General features: G+C 33.9%; 1 protein-coding gene across 1 annotated transcript in view; it reads left to right on the top strand.

The window, feature by feature from the left end:
* LOC117335970 overlaps positions 1-25,231 on the top strand; it is a 37,102-nt gene continuing 11,871 nt past the window's right edge. Inside the window, exons 1-7 of the mRNA XM_033896266.1 lie at positions 1-147; positions 379-515; positions 862-980; positions 1,347-1,470; positions 1,799-1,934; positions 3,576-3,674; positions 6,337-6,467. Coding sequence (XP_033752157.1) covers positions 48-147; positions 379-515; positions 862-980; positions 1,347-1,470; positions 1,799-1,934; positions 3,576-3,674; positions 6,337-6,467 — 846 coding nt within the window. The 5' untranslated portion in view covers positions 1-47. The remainder of the gene's footprint in view (positions 148-378; positions 516-861; positions 981-1,346; positions 1,471-1,798; positions 1,935-3,575; positions 3,675-6,336; positions 6,468-25,231) is intronic.

Genomic DNA, 25,231 nt, shown 5'->3' on the forward strand with positions numbered 1-25,231 from the left:
CCTCGATCGTGGACCATACTGGACACTGGTACTGATCCACGTAAAACATGGGTGGGAGTTACAGTGTGGGGACAAAAGAAGACACGGGCCTTGATTTCGATTCAGTTTTAACTGAAGAAGACCGAAATGACATAGAAAAACAAATCGGTAAGATGGTACCTAAATATCACACTTGATTTAGGGTTTCATTTCTTATATTCAGAAAGACATTTTCTACTGATTAGCTTATTTCTATTTTAAATGCGATTAATACAAATCAGCACATGTTTTAAAATTGCTTCAACCTCGTAATCTCTTATGTTTATCGTTTTAAAAACACATTTTTTTTTAAAACTTAACAAATACACTCAAACTCCCAAATTCCTATTTGTTTCTCAGAACAGCGGACATCGACAAAATGTGAAGAGTGTAAAGAGACACGTTTTTGCTTCCTTAAGGATGAGGATTTTCCGTTTGAGAACCTAGTGTTTGAGGGCGGAGGTAGCAAAGGTGCTGCTCATATTGGGGGCCTTCAGGTAAGGCGAGCACGTGCTTACATTGTACATTCGGCGTCAATAAGGAACACACCAGATTTACAAATAGGGATAGCAATTAGTTTCCTGCATATGATAAAGATTATCTAAGGAATTTACGACTTTAAGTAATGAATATTCCTACAGCTTTCCATACCTTAAAGATTTCGTTATACCCAATACTGAATAATAGGAGTAATCTTAGGTAATATTTTGGGTCATCCATACTGAATAATAGGGGTAATATTTGGCATCACTGGAAACGGAATGTATTTGTGATGCAGCAACGCCAATATACCATAACCGTGATGAACAGTCTGGGATAAACATGTTGATATCATTTTGATAGGTTCTGGAAGGACTTGGTATTCTGAAGAACATTAAGCGGTTCGCTGGCACCAGTTTTGGGGCTATCATTGCGACCACTCTGGCAGTCGGGTTTACACAGTGGAGGAAATGGAACACTTAGTTAGAGAGGATATTAGTAGCAAGCTTCTGTTTGGTAAGGGAACCTGATGTTATGAATGTAAACAAAAAATAATATGATTAATAACTAATTATTTTAATACGTATTACAAATGCTACTTCATTTCTTTAGCAATATCTTTCATTTTTACATATAATTACAAATGGCCGAAAGGACAATGCAAGACACTGTATGTGAACAGCTTTCAAAGGGGCAACACTATATTAATACTGTACTATGGCTTTATCGATTTTAAGTAAATTTCTTCGGTATTCCTAAAATATTCTTTTGTCAATGTTCATCGCGTAAGAACTCTTTGTGTGTGAAGCTTATAACTGTATATCTTGATTTCCAGATGCCCGCTGTAGCTACCTTAGTTTTATCCCGAACCTTATACGGCGATATGGTTTACATCCGGGTAACAAACTATACGACTACTTCGGTTACATACTGGAGAAGAAGACCGGGAATCCTGACGTCACATTCGAACAGGTTAAGTAGCCATCATTGGCAGGATAGATGTTCTATTATTGCACATCTTACAGAAAATGTATGGTTTTAATATATTAGTTGTCAGAATGATTGTGTAAGACTTAAACATGGATATCGCCCTCAGCTATGGCTTTAGACATAGATACAGCGCTATTATTTGTGGCCACTAGATGTTATTCATACGACATTACGTCTTTCCAAAACTTCTCCAATGTTAAGAATTAACGTTACATTGACCAAAGGTGTGAACTGGTAATGTAATCGTGTTGTGATACATTAGCCTGCTACCTGATATACATACCTTAATACTTTATGCTGTGTATTCTAGGTCTATAAGAAATACGACAAGGAACTGTGTATTGTCATCATCAACGTAAATAACATGCAGGAAGAGTATTGTCACCCAAAAACAACTCCGAAAATGAGTGTCCGCCGGGCTCTGCGCATGTCTGTTTCCTACCCAGGTAAACGAAAATAGCCGTGGCAAATAAACGTTTGTACATGTAACTGTTTTATTTCAAGGATCGAGGATTACCAGGGCTCACAGATAATCTTTGTTTCTGAAAATTGTCAATATAATGTAATTTCCTGTCATATTGTATATACAAAGTGTTTCAGAAAACAGTGTCCCCACTTTAAATCTCAATAAAAACTAAAAATAGAAATAAAACATATATCTATTGCAGATTAAGTTATATTGTAATCAAATTGTATTGATGTCATCGTTTGAAAATTCTACAATTTATAAATGTGCGTTTCCATTTTATTAAGGTTTAAATTGGGGATATGTTTTCTAAAGCACCCTGTACTACCTTTAGATTTTTCACGAGTGTTAATGAATACCAAATATCACTTACAAGAGTGTTTTTTCGTAGAGTGCACTAACGAACAATGGTTTACGAATGAATTAGTGATAAACATGTATATATTTATATTGTTAAAATAAATTATTGTTTTTTACTTTTAATATTTTTGTTCAGATTTTCCACATAAAGTAATTACGTGATACAGAAAGAAACAAAGACAACTTCCACACACACTTGCATACCCATACTGTATATATATATAACTTGAAAACAGGGTATGTAGCTTAGCTATAACTAATAGGTGAATAATACATGGAGAAAAAAACCTTTCATAGAAGGCAGCATATGGTATAAAATGATATGATAGAGGTGATGACAAAATGCATGAATCAATTCTTTCTGTCTATTGATCAAAAAGATTACGAAAAAGCCTCCATTTGTGAGTGAATACAGTGTACCTACCATTTATGGTTGATGTATATTTTCCCATATTGTAATAGTCCACAAGTATTCTCTTTACACTTTCAACCATGAGTTGTTCCCCTTTAACACGCTGTTCATTGATAGTGTTTAACAATGAGTATAATCAGGTTATGTATGTCAAATTGAATAATACCCCAGTTTTTTTTATCAAACTTGGTTTGATAAAGGAGTAAGATTAAAGGAGTAAGATATCTGTCGGACTTGATGTATAAAAATAATAACTGTTTTTATTCTTATGAAGAGTTTTACAGATTATATGATTTTCCCCATCTCATACACTCTTTTACGGGCTGAGACAAGCTATTAGAAATATATGGTCTGAGTTTAGTCAAAACCACACCATAGTCGACTTTGCACATCCTTTTATTCCAATTTATTTGGAAGCTATTATAAAAACCCAGAAAGGCTGTAGAGATATGTTAAATAAATTATTGTTAATAATACGTTTGTGTTAACACCACTTGCATTCAAACGCGAAACATGAACACCATATCGAATGTGATGCTTGTATAACAAGCCATATACATTATTACATCATACTCCGTGATGGCACCAGGTGAGAGTAAATTTAAAATACCATATCGTTCATGTGAAATGCAATGATGATTGTTAACCCGGCATGAAACTCCATCAGAAGTTACAAAAATGCTGGTATGATACATCATTCGCCATCAAACTCCCATCAAAACTTCTAACGATAATCTCAATATCGCAGCCTGGCCAGCTACCTCTCTAGTTGGTCAGCAAGCATGCCAATTTGTTGATGTAATATTTAACCATACTGCTACGAGTCTTATTGTTTTTAATCCTCCACAGGTGCCTTCCAACCTATCACGAAAACTTTACCGAGTGGTGAAACAGACTTCTACGTAGACGGTGCGCTGTTCTGTAACTACCCACTCCACTGTTTTGATGGTAAGTACAAAATATACATAAACGACAGTAACTTGCTATGGTGGTACAGAGTGTACTGTGTTAACGGTTCGCATTAAGTTGTTAACAGTTTTTAAGGACTCTCTGTCGACATAAAAGTACCGACACTACCCATTTCTCATGACATTCCCGAAATTTCCAAGTATTTATTGACAGCAATCTAGTATCGTTTTGTTTGTATGTTATTGGTATGTCGGTGGTACATATCTGTATCAGAGATAACGTTCCCCGTCATTAACAGGTCATCAAGTGTACCTTTGGGTATATAACATCGAAATGGATCTAACACCTAGTCTAGTTTCTTTGATTTGTAGACGATAGATACAGCTTGAGAGTTTTCGGGGGAAACTCGCGAAGTTAATTTAAAATGTAGTGTTATTATTACGTGTATATAAACATTTTATCAGCAATACTACATGTCATAATGAAATGATTTGTCCCTTATAAGCGTCGTCGAATCCCATTGTTTATTTCTTGTCTACATTTCATCTGGAATGTTATCTTTATTTAAGAAATAATTAACGATGATTCGTGTATTGTTGCAGGATATACAACGAGGACGAGGATATTTTGCAATTAAATTAATAACGAAGGCCGCAGAATTGCAAAATTTCCGAGTCCGAGTTGTATATCCTGCAACAATACACGAGTCAAAGTTGATTATTTCTATTCTACCATGTACTGTTTAGTTCTGAGATATACCTCTTCCTAATAGAACAAGAGGCCAAGGGCCTCGTAGCTCTCTGGACGTTGATTAGAAATCCAGCTTGTTTGTATATACAGTTCCTTGCCAATTTCAGTCTTATTTTTCTTTTAATTTTGCTATATATTCTCTGTATTTTCAACTTTTTCAATGAATTTTCCTGACTTTGTGTATAGATCGTTTCAAATGAAATTTTGTACTCTTATAGAGAATTGTGTCCTGTTTCATCTCATAATATTTTCACTGTTTTCCGATGTATATGACTAGAGAAATGTTATTCATTTATTAGTCACCAAAGGTCACATGTCAAATTGGTCATCAATATAGTACCAATGCGACATACTTTCAGCTTGCACATTATCACTACATAATACAAATCATCAATATATATGCATATGACTATAATCAATTAGAAACCTATATTCTCTCCAAATTTGATTTAAATTATCACAAGTTTTCTGATATTTACCATATTTACACATGGTACATTTTATACCCAAAACACATTTGTCAACAGTTACATGTATTAGTGATTTAAAGCTATACACTGGGTAACAGGACATATTTCAAATACTAAGTAATAGCTCTGGTTTGGTTTGGTTTGGTTTATTTTGTTTAACGTCCTTTTAACATCTAAGGTCATTTAAGGACGGCCTCCCGTGCGTGCGACATGTATGAGTGTGGTGAGTGCATATGTGTGTTTTGGGAGGCTGCGGTGTGTTCGTGTCAAGTCTCCTTGTGATAGGCCGGAACTTTTGCCGATTTAAAGATAGGGCTCCATTCCCATGCTTTCAAGAAATCAAGTTATTATTATGAGAGAAGATAAACAATTGGAACTACTAAGAATACATAGTAATATTCCATATCAGTGTTTGCCAGGGACGTATACACATATACTTCGCGAGACACCCTGTACACTGTAGCAGACGACATAATGTGTATAATGTAACACGCATAGCAGCAAATTTTTGCAGCGTCACAGGGATACGTGTGTTGCAGCACATTGTTATATACACATTACAGTGGGTTGATATAGGAACTTTGCCACATAACTCCTCAGAATAACGTTCGGCATGTCCCTGTGACACCGAGAATGTCCAAAATGACACCGTTAATTGACGATTACTCGAAAATGAAATCATTTAACAACTCAAATTTCTTGTCAAATCTAGTTCGTGTCGACCCCAATCATGTGTCTTGAAATCCATTCTGACAGTCCCACTGTTTCTGATATCCTCTGTCCACAAACTTTTAATAATTCTACTTCCGGCAAAAACATGAGAATGACTGCGTAAGCTCTCCTGGACTCCGTCCAGAGAGCTAAAAACGGCAAAGAAACCCCGGGAAATGTGTCGCTACATGTCTGTTACAATTCACAAGAAATGATAAAGGCGCGCGTTCTAATGAATATTCAAAAGCTGACGTCAATCCCAAGCCAGTTGACGGCAACGTTACGAGAACTTTCCTAAATTCGGGGATGTCGGTCAGCAATTCATGTAGAAATGCTCTCCAAAGGTTGCCTGTGGAAATAGACCTCACAGCATATTGTTTAGCAAATTCTGCTCTGTGTTGATAGAAATTAACAATCTGGCAAATTTCTCCGTTGTAAAATTCACGGTCTCCGACGTTCAAACGTTTTGGCGCCGCCATGTTTGTTTACAAATGCACGATTTTGGAGGGGAAAGATTGTAACAGCCGTGACTCACGAGCGTGTATTATTGACACGAGAGTGGATTACTGGCAAATTATACACAGTTTTAAACCAATCAAAACTGGTGTTGCATAGCAAACGTGGTAGAATACCAAACTTATAGTGGTTAACACATGGGCAAAATAAAACTTCAGTTAGTATCAGAAATTCGCGCCATCAGAATATGATTATTAAGTTCTTAAGTTAGTAGCAGAAATTCGCATTATCAGAATATGACTTTTATCTTGTAGGATGGTGGCTATCAATGAAACCACAAGATTCATTTTTGAAGAGGATTCAAAGTATCCAGGATCTACCTAAACTACTAAGCAAGGGAAACCGATTTGGCGAAAGAAACCTGACAACTTTGGGTTTCTGTCTGGTAAGACTCACTCGGAACTCCCCGAATGTGCCCCTCGCCACATGACATCGGACGTATAAGTCTTAATGTTTGGAATGGGTTTTAGGGTCATTTTTACGATTTAAACTAAACTATTTTACTCCGCGCCATTCGAGAGTAAATTCTGGAGTGAACAGAATACATAGATTTCTTGGCATATTCTTACACTTCTCACGACCGAGTGGAAAGTGAAATACTGTCCCAACAATGGATGTTTATATGTATCATATCACTGGTACTTTGGGTAGCTTCCTTAATTACTGACTACATACAAGATCATAGTTGTTTATAATACTAATTTTGTATTTTGTTTCAAGGGTTTGTCATCGTCGGATACCCAAGGTTGATTGCAATATGATACGCTACACTTTTCATAATTGCAATCCGCCGTGGGTATCCGAAGATGAGGGTTTGTATGTCTGTTTGTATTTAAGGAACTGAAATCTTCTGGTTCTTAATGGCTATTTCGTGATACCAAAATTTATTCACTGCGAAGTAGACAGCAGGATTCAAATGACATTACACTGTACCGGGTATAATTCAACGTCATCTGTTTACTGCGTTTGGTGAAAGTCTATCTGTTTACTTGAGTTTTATCAAAGTCTACCTGTTTACTTGAGTTTGATCAAAGTCTACCTGTTTATTTGAGTTTGATCAAAGTCTATCTGTTTACTGAGTTTGGTCAAAGTCTATCTGTTTACTGAGTTTGGTCAAAGTCTACATGTTTACTTGAGTTTTATCAAAGTCTACCTGTTTACTGAGTTTGGTCAAAGTCTATCTGTTTACTTGAGTTTGATCAAAGTCTACCTGTTTACTTGAGTTTCATCAAAGTCTACCTGTTTACGTGAGTTTGATTAAAGTCAAGCTGATAAGAATAAAAGTTCCCCTGTCAACGGGGTGTAATAGAAAATAATTTGGAGAACTAAAACAAATACGAGTTATTCCCCTTTACGTAGACCCGTGTCTATTATCTTATTATTGTGTATTGAAGATAGTCTATATAGGAGATTTACCCACGCTTATGAGTATACAAAGCACATTTTGATTAGGTGTTGGATTCAATATGCTACTTGTTACCTCAATCGAAATTGTTTACATCTTTATAGCCTTTTACATATCTCTCAAAGGAGGGTAGGATGGTGATCGTAAGAAACGTCGATGACAGGAATGACCTCGGATGACCTCGACACGTCTTGGAATTGATCATCATGACGTTGTAGCGTGTACTTTGCAAGTCCGTGAGAGTTGCAAGTTCCGCTTCCGGTACTTGTAAGTTTCACGGAGGGGGCACCGGTCGCCGTGAGAGTTGCAAGAACCGTGAGACTTGCAAGCCAGAACAGTTTGTCATTGGAACAGGTCATGAGTTGTGTGTTTTACGTCATTAAATATGTTAACAGATATTGCACTGTTACAATGATCGCGTTACAATGTCGGCGGCGACTGTCATTGCGTTTTTAGAATGACTGTGTACAAAATAGCCAGTGTAGGCAATATACTGTACCTGCATATCGATCGGAGTTAAATATACTCTAAATTACGCCATAGGGTAATCTTACCTGCCGTGAAATATTGGTCAGATAATTATATATTCTACCTGCTGTTTTGCCTGAGGAGACAGAGGGAGGGAACCCCCGGAACAGCATGATCAATAGCCTACCCCTGACAACAGGAATCGGACTGTCGAGATGATGGGGGTGTCACCACAGGCAGCGACACTTGTTATATATCCCTGTCACATGTGGGCGTCACTGTATACTTTACATGAGCCAAAATCTGTTGTTTTTCTTTATTTGATGAAAGTATTTATGGACATATTCCAAATGAATATTTATAAACAACACAGTTTACTGAATTGTAAATCATTTTTAAATAAAAATAGAAAGGATTAAATAAATAATCGCATACCTCATGATGCATAGGACATAGCTGTTTTGGTGATACATGTAGCTCTCATATTATTTGAAAACAATAACCCACATTAAATCCTGGTACCATGAGTATAAACTATGACAAGCTACAAAAAATAGTATTTGGGTTTTTACCTATTTAATTCAGATATCTGTATTCAAATAGAGATGCATATGCAAGCACAAGTTGAATTAAATGTCAAAAATCTGTTTTAGAAAATATAAATGTTATATAAAAATTGCCGTTACCGTGAGAATTGCAAGTCGCCAACAAAAAAAAAATCAATTGTCCATGTCTAAGGACATTTCACTGCATTTTTGTCACCCAAAGATACAAGTTCTTCATTCATGTTACCAGACACGGACCGAAAAAAACATGGAATTTACATCATTTTCAGAGAGAATGAACTCAAATATGTTCTTCGATGCCCACTGTATATGTAAAATATATGCTGTGTTTATTTGACCAAGAAGTATTTCAAATCACATGCTCTCTCGATCTCTCTCTCTCTTAAGAATTCACAATTAGCGGCTGTATGAACTGTCAGTTTAATTACCGAAATGGACAATAATTTACCCATATCGATATTTGTTCCAGTGATTTTGGAGAAGGCAAAATGTAAATAGTTTATGGATGCACAAGAGATGTCGCACTTTGTCTCAGGTGTCACACGAGTTACTTTATGCACTGCCATCCATTAGTTCTGTCAATGTGTAGGAAGTATTTTCAAATTCAGTAAATTAGATTTATTAATTAATCAATACCCTGATAGTGCTGAATTATCTCATTCTGGCTATGTCTGACTGCAGAATAGAACCTACATCATCATTTCCTATGTGGGGGATAAAAAATACAAACTAATAATAGGTATACCACATCTTTTTAAAAAATTGATTTCATTATAGCCTGAATTTTTAAATTTAAGGGTTTATATAACTGTAATATTTTTTTTTACATTATTGAGCAATAACGCAAAAACAACTTCATATCTTATATAAAGCCTATCAATTAATTTTCAAAAATGAGGCTAACGAGCGATCCCAGGGGAAAATTGGTACCCACAATTCAATGATCGGTTCTGTGTCACACTGATCTTCTATAACTCTCCCTTATTTTTTCTTTCTTAATATTCTGATTCAAAGAACAAATGGAACCTTCATGTACATGTGAAGTTTGAGAAACATCCCTTTTCAAGAAATAGTGATAATATAACAAACTTTAATTCTTCAAATCTAAGATGGGTGTCTGACGACCATTCTATTTTTCTCATCAAAAATCTAAATTGAATTGACACAACTTGATACCAATGGGAACCTACAAGCAAAATTTGAGCAATATTCCTTCAGTACTTTTCAAGAAATTATTTATATCCATTTTTCTAATTAACAGGAGACCAGGGGAATCTTGGTGTACACCATTGAACAATCTCTAATGGTTCTATGTCAGACTGATTTCATTACTTTTCCATTTCTTTTTTTCCCTCTTCATAATCTGATGACAAGAACAAGTGAAGTTTGCAAAACACTCCTCCAGTACTTTAATACAATGTAGCTACAAAAATCTTCTAGTTCTCAAAATCAAAGATGGCCACCTGTCAGTCATTTTGTTTTAACACAACTGGGAACTAAGGGGAACCTACTCATCATGTTATAGAAATGTACCTCCAGTACTTTGACATAATGATAACAAGGATTGTTATGGACATAGAGATGATGGATGCAGGGCGATTTGAATAGTCCACCATCTGATGATGGCAGGATAAAAATAGGAATGATGTGACAAGAATTTTCATCACTGAAATAAACTTGTTCAAAAATAATGAAATTAAAACCTTTTCAGGGTAATACAATTTCCTATCATAATTATAATGAATACCAAGTTTCAAAGAGATTGTTAGAAAAATGTAGGAGATAACAAAAATTAACAGACAGATAAACTACACCATAACACATTATTCATCAAATTTGACCAGTCCTAATAGAAATTGGAAGAGGAAGCTTTTCCAAACCAGGGATGTTTTTGATCAAATTTGGTTAAATTTCTATATATTACTTTATGACAAGTAGTGATTTAAATGTTGACATATGCTGTACTTTGTATGGCATAAGCTCTCTGGCCCTTCAAGCCAGGTGAGCTGAAAATAACAGGAAAGTGTACTAGAACTAACCTGTAAGTTGTTTCCAAAGTCTTTTGGGAGCTGACTTGGGTACCTTGCTTCTCGGCCATACAGAAGAAAGAATGGACTGTACTTTGTGCTGGATTGTGGTTTGGTTCTCATGGCAAACAAAGCTCCATCCAAAAAGGCATCCCAGTTAGTCTGATGCTCATTGACCATCTTACGCAGAGTACTGAAATAATTATACAAATTTATCACATAACTGACCCATCCTGCCGTTAAATAATGTAATACACCCATATTCGATTGGATGACATCATGAAATGAAAATAAAGATTTAAGATGTTGAGAAATTAGGGATAAGATTCTATGTCAATTATGTATGAGCAGTGGATATACATCATCCACCCTCTCCCCATCCCCTTGAAGGATCGAGGGGCTAGTCCAAATTTACTGTAGGATATACAAGAAAGTCACAATTTCGATAAAACACCAGAAGATATCTATAAGATACCCGTAAGATATTCTATCCCTAACAAGAGCTGTTGTAGAACAACATAAGTCATATTGCAAATGTTTGTCAATAAATGATTTAAATATATCAATTGGTATTGTTTTGCCAAACATGTCAAAAAGCATATTAAATTCACAAAATATCTTTCAGTTCAACTCAGGAATGTGATGGTTAAACCCCACAGGGACACAGATGTCGAATATCAGTACTCTAATACAATTTTAAATGCTGCATTAATGCCTGTTAACACCAAAAGATATCAAAAAGCAGGGTTTTTTTTCCAAAAAAATGTAAGGTTAACTCTGAAAGGGGATAGTATAACACTGCATGGACACCACATATAAATGTGCCTTTAAACACTTGCATCAAAATGTTAATATTGAAAAACCAATGCCAATGATATTTGATTCTGCCATGTCTGGGTCTGGGAGAAGAAAATTTTGAAATATCAGTTAATTTGACCACTTCTGGCCCCACCTTGAGGGCCCTGGGTGGTGGGGATTATACAATTTAAAATTTTGGTTAAATTGTTTAGCCAATAAAGATTTCTGTAAAAAATTCATCAAAAATGGTTCAGGAGTTTTTGAGAAAGAGATGAAAATGTGAAAAAGTTCTTGAGAAAGAGATGAAAATGTGAAAATGGTTACTAATGATGGGCAACTCCAAATTAGAAATGGTCACTGAACTTGACCTAAAAATAGGGGCAGAGATCAAAAGCAAACCTAGAGAAATTTGATCACATTTCATTGTTTGAACTTTCCAACTAAATTGCCCTTTGGTTTTGATTCAGTGACCTTGATCTTTGGACAATTGATTCCTTGTTTAATTCCAACTAAGTTTGCTTACTGTATAAGGTCTAGGCAAAATGGTCATTAATAAAAAGCTAGATCTTGACCTTTGACCCAGTGACCGTGACAGTTGGCAAAAGGATTCCTTTTTTACATTCAAACCAACTTTCATTTCTTATCTCATGAAAAATGTAAATCAGTGATAACACAAACAAGAGGCGGTCACCTGATTTTTTTTAAATATTTCAGTAAATTTGATTGACACTTTTTGGGATCAGTCAGGGCCAATATGTGCATAACATTAAGCAGTCACCCATGCTGATAATGTTAACAAATTTATAGTGAATTTCAAAACAACTAAAACAAAATTAATGATAGTCAAAAATGTGATTTCCCTATAACTAAAGTAAAGTTTATCCCCTCCCATGGGGCAAATGTGAGAACCCAGGGCTAGGAAATTCACAATTATGGTAAAGCACCTTAAGACCCTTCCATCTGTGAAGAGTATTTGATTCTACCTTAATTGGGTTGTAAGAAGAAGATTTTTGAAATTTCAGTCAATTTGACCCTTTTTGGCATGCCCACCAGCCCGTGGGCGTCAACCAGGGCCAACATGTACATACCATCAAACTGTCATCCTATGCTAATAATTTGAACCAAGTTAGAATGAATTCCAATACAAATCCAACCAAAAATAGTCAAAATGTGATTTCCTTATAGAAACTATAGTAAAGTTTACCCCCTCCCCAGGGGCAAACGTGAGACCCCAGGTTCATGAAATTCACTATTTTGGTAAAGCACCTTCAAGACCCTTCCATCTATGAAGAGTGTTTGATTCTACCATATCTGAGAGTAGAGAAGAAGATTTTTGAAATAATAGTCCAAAATGTGATTTCCCTATACAAACTATAGTAAAGTTTACTCTATGAAGAGTGTTTGATTCAACCTTATCTGAGAGAAGATTTTTGAAATTTTAGTCAATTTGACCCTTTTTGGCCCTGCCCCTCAGGCCCCTGGGGGATGGGGACCATATAATTCACAATTTTAGTTGACCTTTAGCCATAGAAACTCTCTGCCAAATTTCATTGAATTTGGTTCAGTGGTTTTGGAGAAGAAAATGTAAATTGTTTACGGATGGACGACACACGACACACGACGCACGACAGACGACGGCAGATAAAAGGCGATTAGAAAAGGTCACTTGAGACTTTGTCTCATGTGACCTAAAAATGTAACTTTGACCTCTACACCATGACTTTGACCTTTGATCAGTTCACATCTTGCGTATTTCACATCTTTCACATCTTGTGTATTTGCTTCATCATATGATTTAATGTTTATAAGTAAGAGATACATATATTTGACCTTGACCTTTGACACCAAGAGCTTAGTTGGCAAACTACTTTAATTCTGATCAACATAGCTTAATTGTGTTACAACACAAAACTGTCAGTTCTCAAGTACTTTGAAAAAATCATAACAAACTTAAAATGTCAAAATCAAAAATGGCTACCTGTCAGCCACTCTGTTTTCAAATCAGACTCAAAATGAAACATGCTACATAGGGACCAAGGAGAATCAACATTTTAAAAGTGAGAAATATCCCTCCTGGAGAGAAACTACAGACAAGATCAATAAGATTCCTATGTTTGATAATAGTAAAACTAAATACTCAAATAAAAAATGCCTTTCTGTAAAAAATATTTTAATTGAAATGCCTTCTTTAAAAATTCTACTACATATCATGATGATAAATTATTTAATGTAAAATGAAGGTGATCTCCAGGTAAAAAAAAATAATTGCACTGAAAAGACAAACAATGCCAAACAATAATAGTCTTGTCAAAAAAACTTACGCCTTCAATGTCTGATTAGTTCTTTCGTCTAGTCCATTGGTCTGAGGATGATATGCTGCCGTTACTCTATGCTGGATGTTCCATTCGGTACAGAGTTGATCATTCACCTGACAGAAAAAGACAAAAAGGTTTATTAAAATGTAATTCATACAATCGGTACTTTTATGTTTACATTTTTTATATGAATATTCCTGTGACTATTAACTGGTAGTGTTTGAGATAGAGCCAAAACATATATTTTCCTTTGGTATTTTATTCTTTTTAACCACTAATTGGAAATATCAACTTTGACTGATGGGATGGATCACCTAGATTCAACTAGAACCATCATCTGCGGGCCAACTCATATATATATATCCCACCTATTAGGTTATTTTCAGAATAATGAAATTAATTGTACTTTTGTAACAAATGATCAGAGTCAATCTAGCTTTCCTAAATGGAGAGGTAAATTCTACCTCTTATAGATTATCCTTGCTTTTACATCAAATTAATATCATCAAATACTTTCAAAATTTGAAAAGCTTTAAATCAGGCCTGAACCGAACTTGGAGACACCACCTTGGAAAATTCAATCCAGTATGCTATATGGTAGGAAATGACCAGAAGTCAACACCAGTCATTACAGTAGATGCGTCGATCGTAGTCGAAGACTAACAATGACCTCAACTACAGTGAGTTACAGTGAGTTAAATTAGCCAGATATGAAAATTGAAAAATTAAAAATAGACATAACGTTTACCTGGTTCACAAACTCCTTTCCCTGGTCTGTTAGTATGGCATTCATTGCTCCATGACGGGCAAACAGCTGCTTGAAGCATCTGGCAACAACAGTGGCATGCTTTGATGGTATTGGAAAAGCTTCAACCCACTTGGTGAAGTAATCTGTAGCAGTGAATATGTATTTGTTGCCAGTTTCTGTCTCAGTCAGAGGTCCAACTAGGTCAACACCAACCAGTTCAAACGGGCTAGAGACCTACAAAGAAATAATGTGTTCTGAAATTCTTATGTACAAACATGCATTAGTGAGACAAATTTTATGATTTGTCACTATCTTTAATAGTATCTAAGATTGATATAGGATATATATTAAAGTGTTGTTGAGCATATGAAATGCAATTCCAACCAAACAGTTTTGAACTTCAAAATATACCAAAAGACTCATTTACTAATAAAAACTATAGCTACTCATTCCGCTTAATTCTTATTACAAGGTATTGTTTGAATCCATCAAAAATGTTGTACTATTAACTCAATGATCAATGCCATTACTATATCTTGTGAAATCTGTAATGTATTATGTCTTTTAAATGTTGTGAAGATTGAGCACCTAAAGACAATTTTTGCCATAAGGAAGAGGGTAAATTTCAATTAGTGATGTGAGCCAGGGTACGAGGTAACAACACAGCCAATTCCCTTCATTGACATCATTAGGGAGTTTTAGCCATTTCATGAGTATACCTATATCAGAGAGTAAATGAGTTAAACAATGAGATCTCATATTAAAATACCTTGATTTGCTTTAACTCAGGTTTCAGTCCTGGCTTCAGAGGGTCTGACTTCTGGCATGGTTCACATGACTTGATCTGTGTGATAAAAAATCTTTGTTTTACTTTTTAACAGAACTCTAATATTGAAATAAGAACAAACTCCATCCAGGAATGCAGACACTTGAGCACTGAAAACAATCTTAATATGCCCATATATAGATGTGTGCAAGTGAATTTCAGTGAACAAAAAATGATTCATATTTTCAGGAAACTTGTATATTTGAAAACAAGAGATCCCAGAGGGATCTTGGCGACCACCATTGAATGATCTTTATAGGTTTCATGACAGATTGATCTTCTCTCTATTTTTCCCTTCCTCTAATATATTACTAATCTGTGTAAATTGAGAAACATCCCTCCAGTACTTTTCAAACAAGGGGAAGCTACGTATGAAATTTGAGATTAAGCGACAATGTTGGACGTTTTTGTTGTCTACAGCATAGACATGAAGTACATATACAAGTGTACTAGATATACTACATGTAGCAATTATTTAAGTCACACCTTTGACCTTGATCTCTGACCTTGAGATCAAGGTCACCAAACTCCAATGACACTTCACTTTAGAAAGGGTGATGAAGCTACATCTTAAATGACCTTAAGCTTATATCCTTTTATCTGGACGAGACGTTATTATTAAAACTTATTTGCACATATTTTACCTGTCACAGTGACCTAAAGTCATTTCATTGCAAATTGGTGATCATGCTATAATTTCATCAAATAATGTCAAAAGTTTAGAAGTCAAGCTCAGACAATACCAGATCAGAGACTTAAAAAAAAAATCAATCAAAATACATATTTAATTGTCTTCCTTAATTCCCATTTGAAACATACTGTAATAACCAAATTACAAAACTGATCAACTGCATTATATTCAATTTACTTACATAGTCTTTCACTGTGTCTGTTAGTCCAAACCACCAATATCTGGCCCTTATGGATTGGATAGTCTTGTTTATTCCGCTATGTCCACCAAAGGCACTACCATGGAATTCAGCTAGGATGGCTTCTACTCTGTCCCTTAGAAGTACTTCAGCTCCATTTACATTTCCAGGTATAAACCGATACAAGACATCACCTGTTAAATAGCAAGCATTTCCAACAACTTAGTGAATATCAAAGATAATTCTCAAAACACACTATTAAATTATTTATGGACTGTGACAGTATATCAACTCAATACAGTAATAGGAAGCCAACGGGAAAGACTAATCAGTGTCAAATATGTCTAATGTCACTGTTTTAATGGTTTATAATGGTTATTAAGGAATGAGCCAATATGATCCAACCATGAGAAATGCAAGCCAGTGTTAAATATGTCTAATATCACTGTTTTAATTAATGACTTATACTGATTATTTAGGAATGAGCACACATGATCCAACCATGAAAAATGCAAGCCAGTGTTAAATACGTCTAATATCACTGGTGTAATGGTTTATAATGGTTATTTAGGAATGAGCACACATGATTTGGCCATGAGAAATGCAAGCTTGTGTTAAATATGTCTAATATCACTGGTTTAATGGTTTATAATGGTTATTTAGTACTCAGCCAATATGATCCAACCATGAGAAATGCAAGCCAGTGTTAAATATGTCTAATATCACTGGTTTAATGGTTTATAATGGTTATTTAGGAATGAGCACACATGATTTGGCCATGAGAAATGCAAGCCAGTGTTAAATATGTCTAATATCAGTGGTTTAATGGTTTATAATGGTTATTTAGTACTCAGCCAATATGATCCAACCATGAGAAATGCAAGCCGGTGTTAAATATGTCTAATATCACCGGTTTAATGGTTTATAATGGTTATTTAGGAATGAGCACACATGATTTGGCCATGAGAAATGCAAGCCAGTGTTAAATATGTCTAATATCACTGGTTTAATGGTTTATAATGGATATTTAGGAATGAGCACACATGATTTGGCCATGAGAAATGCAAGCCAGTGTTAAATATGTCTAATATCAGTGGTTTAATGGTTTATAATGGTTATTTAGTACTCAGCCAATATGATCCAACCATGAGAAATGCAAGCTAGTGTTAAATATGTCTAATATCACTGGTTTAATGGTTTTAAATGGTTATTTAGTACTCAGCCAATATGATCCAACCATGAGAAATGCAAGCCAGTGTTAAATATGTCTAATATCACTGGTTTAATGGTTTATAATGGTTATTTAGGAATGAGCACACATGATTTGGCCATGAGAAATGCAAGCCAGTGTTAAATATGTCTAATATCAGTGGTTTAATGGTTTATAATGGTTATTTAGTACTCAGCCAATATGATCCAACCATGAGAAATGCAAGCCAGTGTTAAATATGTCTAATATCACTGGTTTAATGGTTTATAATGGTTATTTAGGAATGAGCACACATGATTTGGCCATGAGAAATGCAAGCCAGTGTTAAATATGTCTAATATCACCGGTTTAATGGTTTATAATGGTTATTTAGTACTCAGCAAAATATGATCCAACCATGAGAAATGCAAGCCAGTGTTAAATATGTCTAATATCACTGGTTTAATGGTTTATAATGGTTATTTAGGAATGAGCACACATGATTTGGCCATGAGAAATGCAAGCCAGTGTTAAATATGTCTAATATCACTGGTTTAATGGTTTATAATGGTTATTTAGTACTCAGCCAATATGATCCAACCATGAGAAATGCAAGCCAGTGTTAAATATGTCTAATATCACCGGTTTAATGGTTTATAATGGTTATTTAGGAATGAGCACACATGATTTGGCCATGAGAAATGCAAGCCAGTGTTAAATATGTCTAATATCACTGGTTTAATGGTTTATAATGGTTATTTAGTACTCAGCCAATATGATCCAACCATGAGAAATGCAAGCCGGTGTTAAATATGTCTAATATCACTGGTTTAATGGTTTATAATGGTTATTTAGTAATGAGCACACATGATTGGCCATGAGAAATGCAAGCCAGTGTTAAATATGTCTAATATCACTGGTTTAATGGTTTATAATGGTTATTTAGGAATGCAGCACAATATGATTGAACCATGAGAAATGCAAGCCAGTGTTAAATATGTCTAATATCACTGGTTTAATGGTTTATAATGGTTATTTAGTACTCAGCCAATATGATCCAACCATGAGAAATGCAAGCCGGTGTTAAATATGTCTAATATCACCGGTTTAATGGTTTATAATGGTTATTTAGGAATGAGCACACATGATTTGGCCATGAGAAATGCAAGCCAGTGTTAAATATGTCTAATATCACTGGTTTAATGGTTTATAATGGTTATTTAGTACTCAACCAATATAATCCAACCATGAGAAATGCAAGCCAGTGTTAAATATGTCTAATATCACTGGTTTAATGGTTTATAATGGTTATTTAGGAATGAGCACACATGATTTGGCCATGAGAAATGCAAGCCAGTGTTAAATATGTCTAATATCACTGGTTTAATGGTTTATAATGGTTATTTAGGAATGAGCACACATGATTTGGCCATGAGAAATGCAAGCCAGTGTTAAATATGTCTAATATCACTGGTTTAATGGTTTATAATGGTTATTTAGGAATGAGCACACATGATTTGGCCATGAGAAATGCAAGCCAGTGTTAAATATGTCTAATATCACTGGTTTAATGGTTTAAAATGGTTATTTAGGAATGAGCACACATGATTTGGCCATGAGAAATGCAAGCCAGTGTTAAATATGTCTAATATCACTGGTTTAATGGTTTATAATGGTTATTTAGGAATGAGCACACATGATTTGGCCATGAGAAATGCAAGCCAGTGTTAAATATGTCTAATATCACTGGTTTAATGGTTTATAATGGTTATTTAGGAATGAGCACACATGATTTGGCCATGAGAAATGCAAGCCAGTGTTAAATATGTCTAATATCACTGGTTTAATGGTTTATAATGGTTATTTAGGAATGAGCACACATGATTTGGCCATGAGAAATGCAAGCCAGTGTTAAATATGTCTAATATCACTGGTTTAATGGTTTATAATGGTTATTTAGTACTCAGCCAATATGATCCAACCATGAGAAATGCAAGCCAGTGTTAAATATGTCTAATATCACTGGTTTAATGGTTTATAATGGTTATTTAGTACTCAGCCAATATGATCCAACCATGAGAAATGCAAGCTGGTGTTAAATATGTCTAATATCACTGGTTTAATGGTTTATAATGGTTATTTAGTACTCAGCTAATATGATCCAACCATGAGAAATGCAAGCCAGTGTTTAATATGTCTAATATCACTGGTTTAATGGTTTATAATGGTTATTTAGGAATAAGCACACATGATTTGGTCATGAGAAATGCAAGCCAGTGTTAAATATGACTAATATCACTGGTTTAATGGTTTATAATGGTTATTTAGGAATGAGCACACATGATTTGGCCAGGAGAAATGTAAGCCAGTGTTAAATATGACTAATATCACTGGTTTAATGGTTTATAATGATTAACATCAAGTCTTTTATTGAAGCCTTGAAACTTAACTAACCTGGATACGTAGTGTTATTTGAAAAAAATATGCTATTAAGGAAGTTTTATTTAATTTTCTTTCAGAATGTTTACCAATTGATTATTCAAGTGTAAAAACCTTTTCCGGAAAGACGTGTTCAAGTCATGGAGGGAAATAACAGATTAAGAAGATTCAATAATAGAGAAAAAATATACTGAAAATACCTATTAAGTTTATTAAATATTTTAGAGTTTATTTGACAAACAATGGTTAAAAAATTATAAATGACTAACTTAAAGATAAATTTAACTCTTCTAGGAAGTATAATTTTGTTGAATTTAAAAAAAACATGATTTAAAAGCTAACTTTCAAGATATTACTAACACTAAAAAAGCATACCGTATGTCCAATACTTTAAATACTTTGATTAGTTATCCATATATATATCCTTAAACTTAGAAATATTCAGAAGCATAAAAGAGGAACGTAATATTTTTTAGTTATTTCTTGAGGCACAGTTCATCCCTTTTGGTTTAAACAAGGAAACATGCATTTTTGGTTTATTTTAATCAAAATAGTATTAGTTGTAGAGTAGATAATGTAATGTAATACCATAATTTTAATTATAAAACAATAACATCACGGTCAGTAGCTGCACTTAAGAACCTTATCAAAGATACATGTACATATCATACTCAGAAATGTATATATACGTATTGCTTCAAACAAAGGTGAATTATCTTTATTGAAATTTCTTACTGGATCAAAAAAATGGGAAAAGTTAATTAATATTGCATGGTTATACCCTGTCCCCAGTTTTTGCCAAAATATGAACACATAACTTTAAAATATTTTATAAATGTATATTTTCATATACATAGTTATACTACTTGAACTCTCTCTCTCTCTCATATATCTTACTTTCCAATCTAAGACCTCTATACATATATATAGTGCCTTCTTTTCTTTTTTCAATCACTTCTAAACAATGCTCATATTTACTTATGTATCTATATAAAACAGACATAATTGAGACTTCAATAGTGGGTCAATTTGACATAACCATACTAAAACCTGCTGTTTAATATCATTTCATATTCATTGAATGAAAGGAAATGTGTGAGAATTAAATTGTTTATGTATGATAAATTAATTATTTGCATTTTCATAGCATTCAACAAATACAAAAAAAAAAAAAATACAAAAAACAAAAAACAAAAAACAGAAAATAATTCAGAACCAAAAAATGCGGCAATGCATGAATTTAATTGCTTCATTACACTCAACTAGATGGAAAACTTCAACATTGTAATTGTACAAATAATCAACAAAGTCTAATCAAAGGTTAACTGAAATAGCTAGGTGTGGATATAACAATAAATGGAAATAAGTACATTCCAGTTTAATACAGCATAAACTCAACAACCGTACAACTTCATTTTGTGAATTGAACACATTTAAAAAACAAAATCCAATTAACCATCAGTCATAAGCTAAATTTGTAACAGGAACCATGTGCTGAAATGTTCTTGCTTCACTATATGAAAAGGTTAATTAATGAACAATTTGGTGTTTAACCCAGTTGCTTACATTGATATATGTACATGAAATTAACTATGTGTTTCTCATTCAAATGAATCACATGCAAGGATGTTCCTGCTTTTATTGCAAAATATATATAGCCATCATCAGAATTTCTTCAAAACCAGAAAGAAAAACAATGACAAAACAACACCAATTTTGGAAGGGTTTTTTTTATGCCTGAAAAAATAAATTATAGGCTACATGTACTCTGGGATATATGCATTATATTTCTGATTCTTTGTGAAATAATGTATATTTATTCGCAAATTTTGTTAAGGTCTAATAATAAAGTACATGACAAATACAATATAGTAAAAAGTACCAAACCTTTACCATGTATTTCCTTTATAGTTAGTAGGATGATGATGTCTCATTTTAAATATATTGATAAATTTCTTATAAAAAATGTTTAGTCTAATTTTCTTATTTAGATAAAGCTATTTTATTAGAAATTGATTTCAAAGTTCTCAGACAAAAAAATTGGAGAAATTCTGATATTGACTGTATATTTTATATAACTGTTTGTTACACATACCTCTCAGAAAGAACTTGCTGGCTTTTAGCTTAAAGTTGTCCCTTCTATTTCTGGCAAACTTTGTAGAGCTGTCCTTGAGATCATCTGGGTAAGAACTACAGGTGGATGAAAGAAAACAGACTAAATCGTGATACTCGTCTGGGTCCATGTTGTAGATGTCATTGAGAATCGATAGGAGCATCAACATTTATATCATATATTTTTCTAGAAGAATTTGATTGGTTGATTCTGTCAAATTAGTTTTTACTGTCAGTGAAGATGCTGTCAAATGGAATATACAACATGGCAGACGAAAAGTCTAGGACAAGAGCTAAAGGAAACCCCAAAGTGGTTTAATAATTGATACAAATATTACACAGGTAAGTGATTCCTGGTCCCCTTCTACCCTACAGCTCCACCTCCCATTATGGAGAACAATGACTTGTTTTTTTAACCAAACATAGCCAATTATATGATTCTCACCTGAGATATCAAGGGTTACAGTTAATTAGGGTGACATTTACACACATATTGATTATGTGTTATGTTTGGCATATAGGTCAACATGCGCTTAATGTGCTATTTCAAGAATTAAGAAATAAATAAATTTAAATTTATTTCAAACTAGATCAAATTTAAATGCAACTTCTGAAAGAGTTACATTTACATACAAACACTTTCTTAGGAAATCTCACACCAAAATATATCTATCACTCTATTATAAGACACATGGTACAATTTTCCATGAAAGTATTTATAACACTTACTATCCTTGTATTATTTTTTTGATATAAATGCATATCAAAAATGGTGCATATTTTTACTCTCAATAAATATTATATATATGTACTTCTGTTCTTTGAACTCTTAAAATGGAAGTTTTGGCTGATATGGCACATCAAAAGAGAAATTGTTGGATAAAACAGGGGGAAATCTAAACATAAACATAAAGCTTTAATTAATACAACTGTTTCAAGTTTTTTTTATTCATCATCAAATATTAAACAAATTTACTCAAAAGTTGTTATAATTTTTTCATTAAATTAGTTCTATAAGCTTATAATCACTTGGGTGTCTATATAATATTGTTTCATAACCTAACTCTGAACTCTGAATGAGCTGGACGTAATAGTATAAAGTGCATCTCATCTTCTACATTATTTTTTTACAGACTGTGTACAGTACAAATTCTTTCAAATCTCGTAATGTCATTATAGCACCGAGACTCAATGTAAAGAGAACATGCCTGTATATGAAATTTACTTAATATTTGTTTGGTATTGGATTTAAGAGACCATAATAAATCATTATAACTGCAGTGATATTTGACCTATTGAACTTGTGCTTGCATTTCTCATGGCTGGATAAGGTAAGCTCACCTCAAAATGACCATAATAAATCATTATAACAGTGATATTTGACCTATTGAACTTGTACTTGCATTTCTCATGGCTGGATCAGGTCAGCTCACCTCAAAATTTCCATAATCAATCATTATAACAGTGATATTTGACCTATTGAACTTGTACTTGCATTTCTCATAGCTGGATCAGGTGAGCTCACCTCAAAATGACCATAATAAATCATTATAACAGTGATATTTGACCTATTGAACTTGTGCTTGCATTTCTCATGGCTGGATCAGGTAAGCTCACCTCAAAGTGACCATAATAAATCATTTTAACAGTGACATTTGACCTATTGAACTTGTGCTTGCATTTCTCATGGCTGGATCAGGTGAGCTCACCTCAAAATGACCATAATAAATCATTATAACAGTGATATTTGACCTATTGAACTTGTACTTGCATTTCTCATGGCTGGATCAGGTAAGCTCACCTCAAAATTACCATAATCAATCATTATAACAGTGATATTTGACCTATTGAACTTGTACTTGCATTTCTCATGGCTGGATCAGGTAAGCTCACCTCAAAATGACCATAATAAATCATTATAACAGTGATATTTGACCTATTGAACTTGTGCTTGCATTTCTCATGGCTGGATCAGGTGAGCTCACCTCAAAATGACCACAATAAACCAGTTCAACAGTTATATTTGAAAAGCATTTAAAGATAAAAGTGTTAGCTTTTGAAAAAATATTTTGGTCTAATCTGATTTTAAAAGATCTAGTTCACTGATACTACATAATTGATACATATAATCTTGTACATGTAAATAATTTGTTTCTAGGAATCAAATCAAGTTCTCTTGTGCTGATGAAGTTGGTTTAAATGAAATCTAAAATGAAATAACCCAAATTAATATTAATTGGAAAGTTTGTGTGCTGTTTATAAACTAGTCTTCCAGGTAAGATAATTGGAAAGTATATGAACTTACAGAGAGTAACTGACAATTTATAATTCATTTCAAGAATGTTCAACAATTTTACAACTTGTCATAAAGGTTTGATATACATATACACTGCCCATAATAAAATGGGTTGTTAAAGGTACACGATATATATATATATATATATATAATATACGACTTCCACAATGATCATGTCAGGGTATCAGGCCGACCATCACTGTACCATTGAAACGTTCTTTTTTAAGAACGCCGATGTGGCGCAGCGGTATAGGCTGCGGATATTTCTGCCTAGGCGATTGGGTGCCTAGATCGTGAGTTCGAGGCCCGGTCAGGGCACGAGTCAAAAAGTTGTCTAGCTTCCTTCGTCATTTGTGTTTCTAAGCTATATATATATATATATAAGGGTCAAAGAAGTAATATGAACAGTATAATCCAGATAACACTCTTTGAACTCTTTGATATACTTTCACGTGCGGGGGAATTCAAAATATCTCTGCCGTTGGTCGCATAGCGTTCTAGTGTTGAACATGATGCAGTCACGCTAGTATCCGCCTTCGGCCCACGTTTGCCGAAGGGTTCATTGTGGTTTCTCCAGTTACTAAAACATTATTCTTATTGTATTTTATTGTATTTCCAGTACTTCTTATATAGATTATGTGATTGTATTTGTAATTTTTTGTGTTTTGATAAAGGGGCGGATTGCCTCGAAAATTTAACAAGCCTTATTGTTTACACTGTTTGAATTACTTCTTTGCCCCATATATATATATATATATGATGTAACTTTAGGACTGATTTCATTGATTTTGAACACAGAAGATTTTTTTCATTTTTGAAGATTTTTCAACAGCACATATACATTTACAATTTAATTTTATTCATACATCATGCATACATTCCTTCCATTCTTCATAAATTCAACACATAACATAGAAGTTGGCCCTTTCAGTTTCTGCAGATCAACAAGTTTATAAGTCTGGATTGAAGAAAGTACAAAACTTTATTGTAAATAACTGGCTGATGATACTCAATCGTATAAAATAGTAAAAGTAGTATTGTATATATATGCTAAAGGAAATGACCATATCTATCTTGCAAAATGCCCATGC

The sequence above is a fragment of the Pecten maximus genome, chromosome 10 (assembly GCF_902652985.1).
Source record: "Pecten maximus chromosome 10, xPecMax1.1, whole genome shotgun sequence".
Classification (NCBI taxonomy): domain Eukaryota; kingdom Metazoa; phylum Mollusca; class Bivalvia; order Pectinida; family Pectinidae; genus Pecten; species Pecten maximus.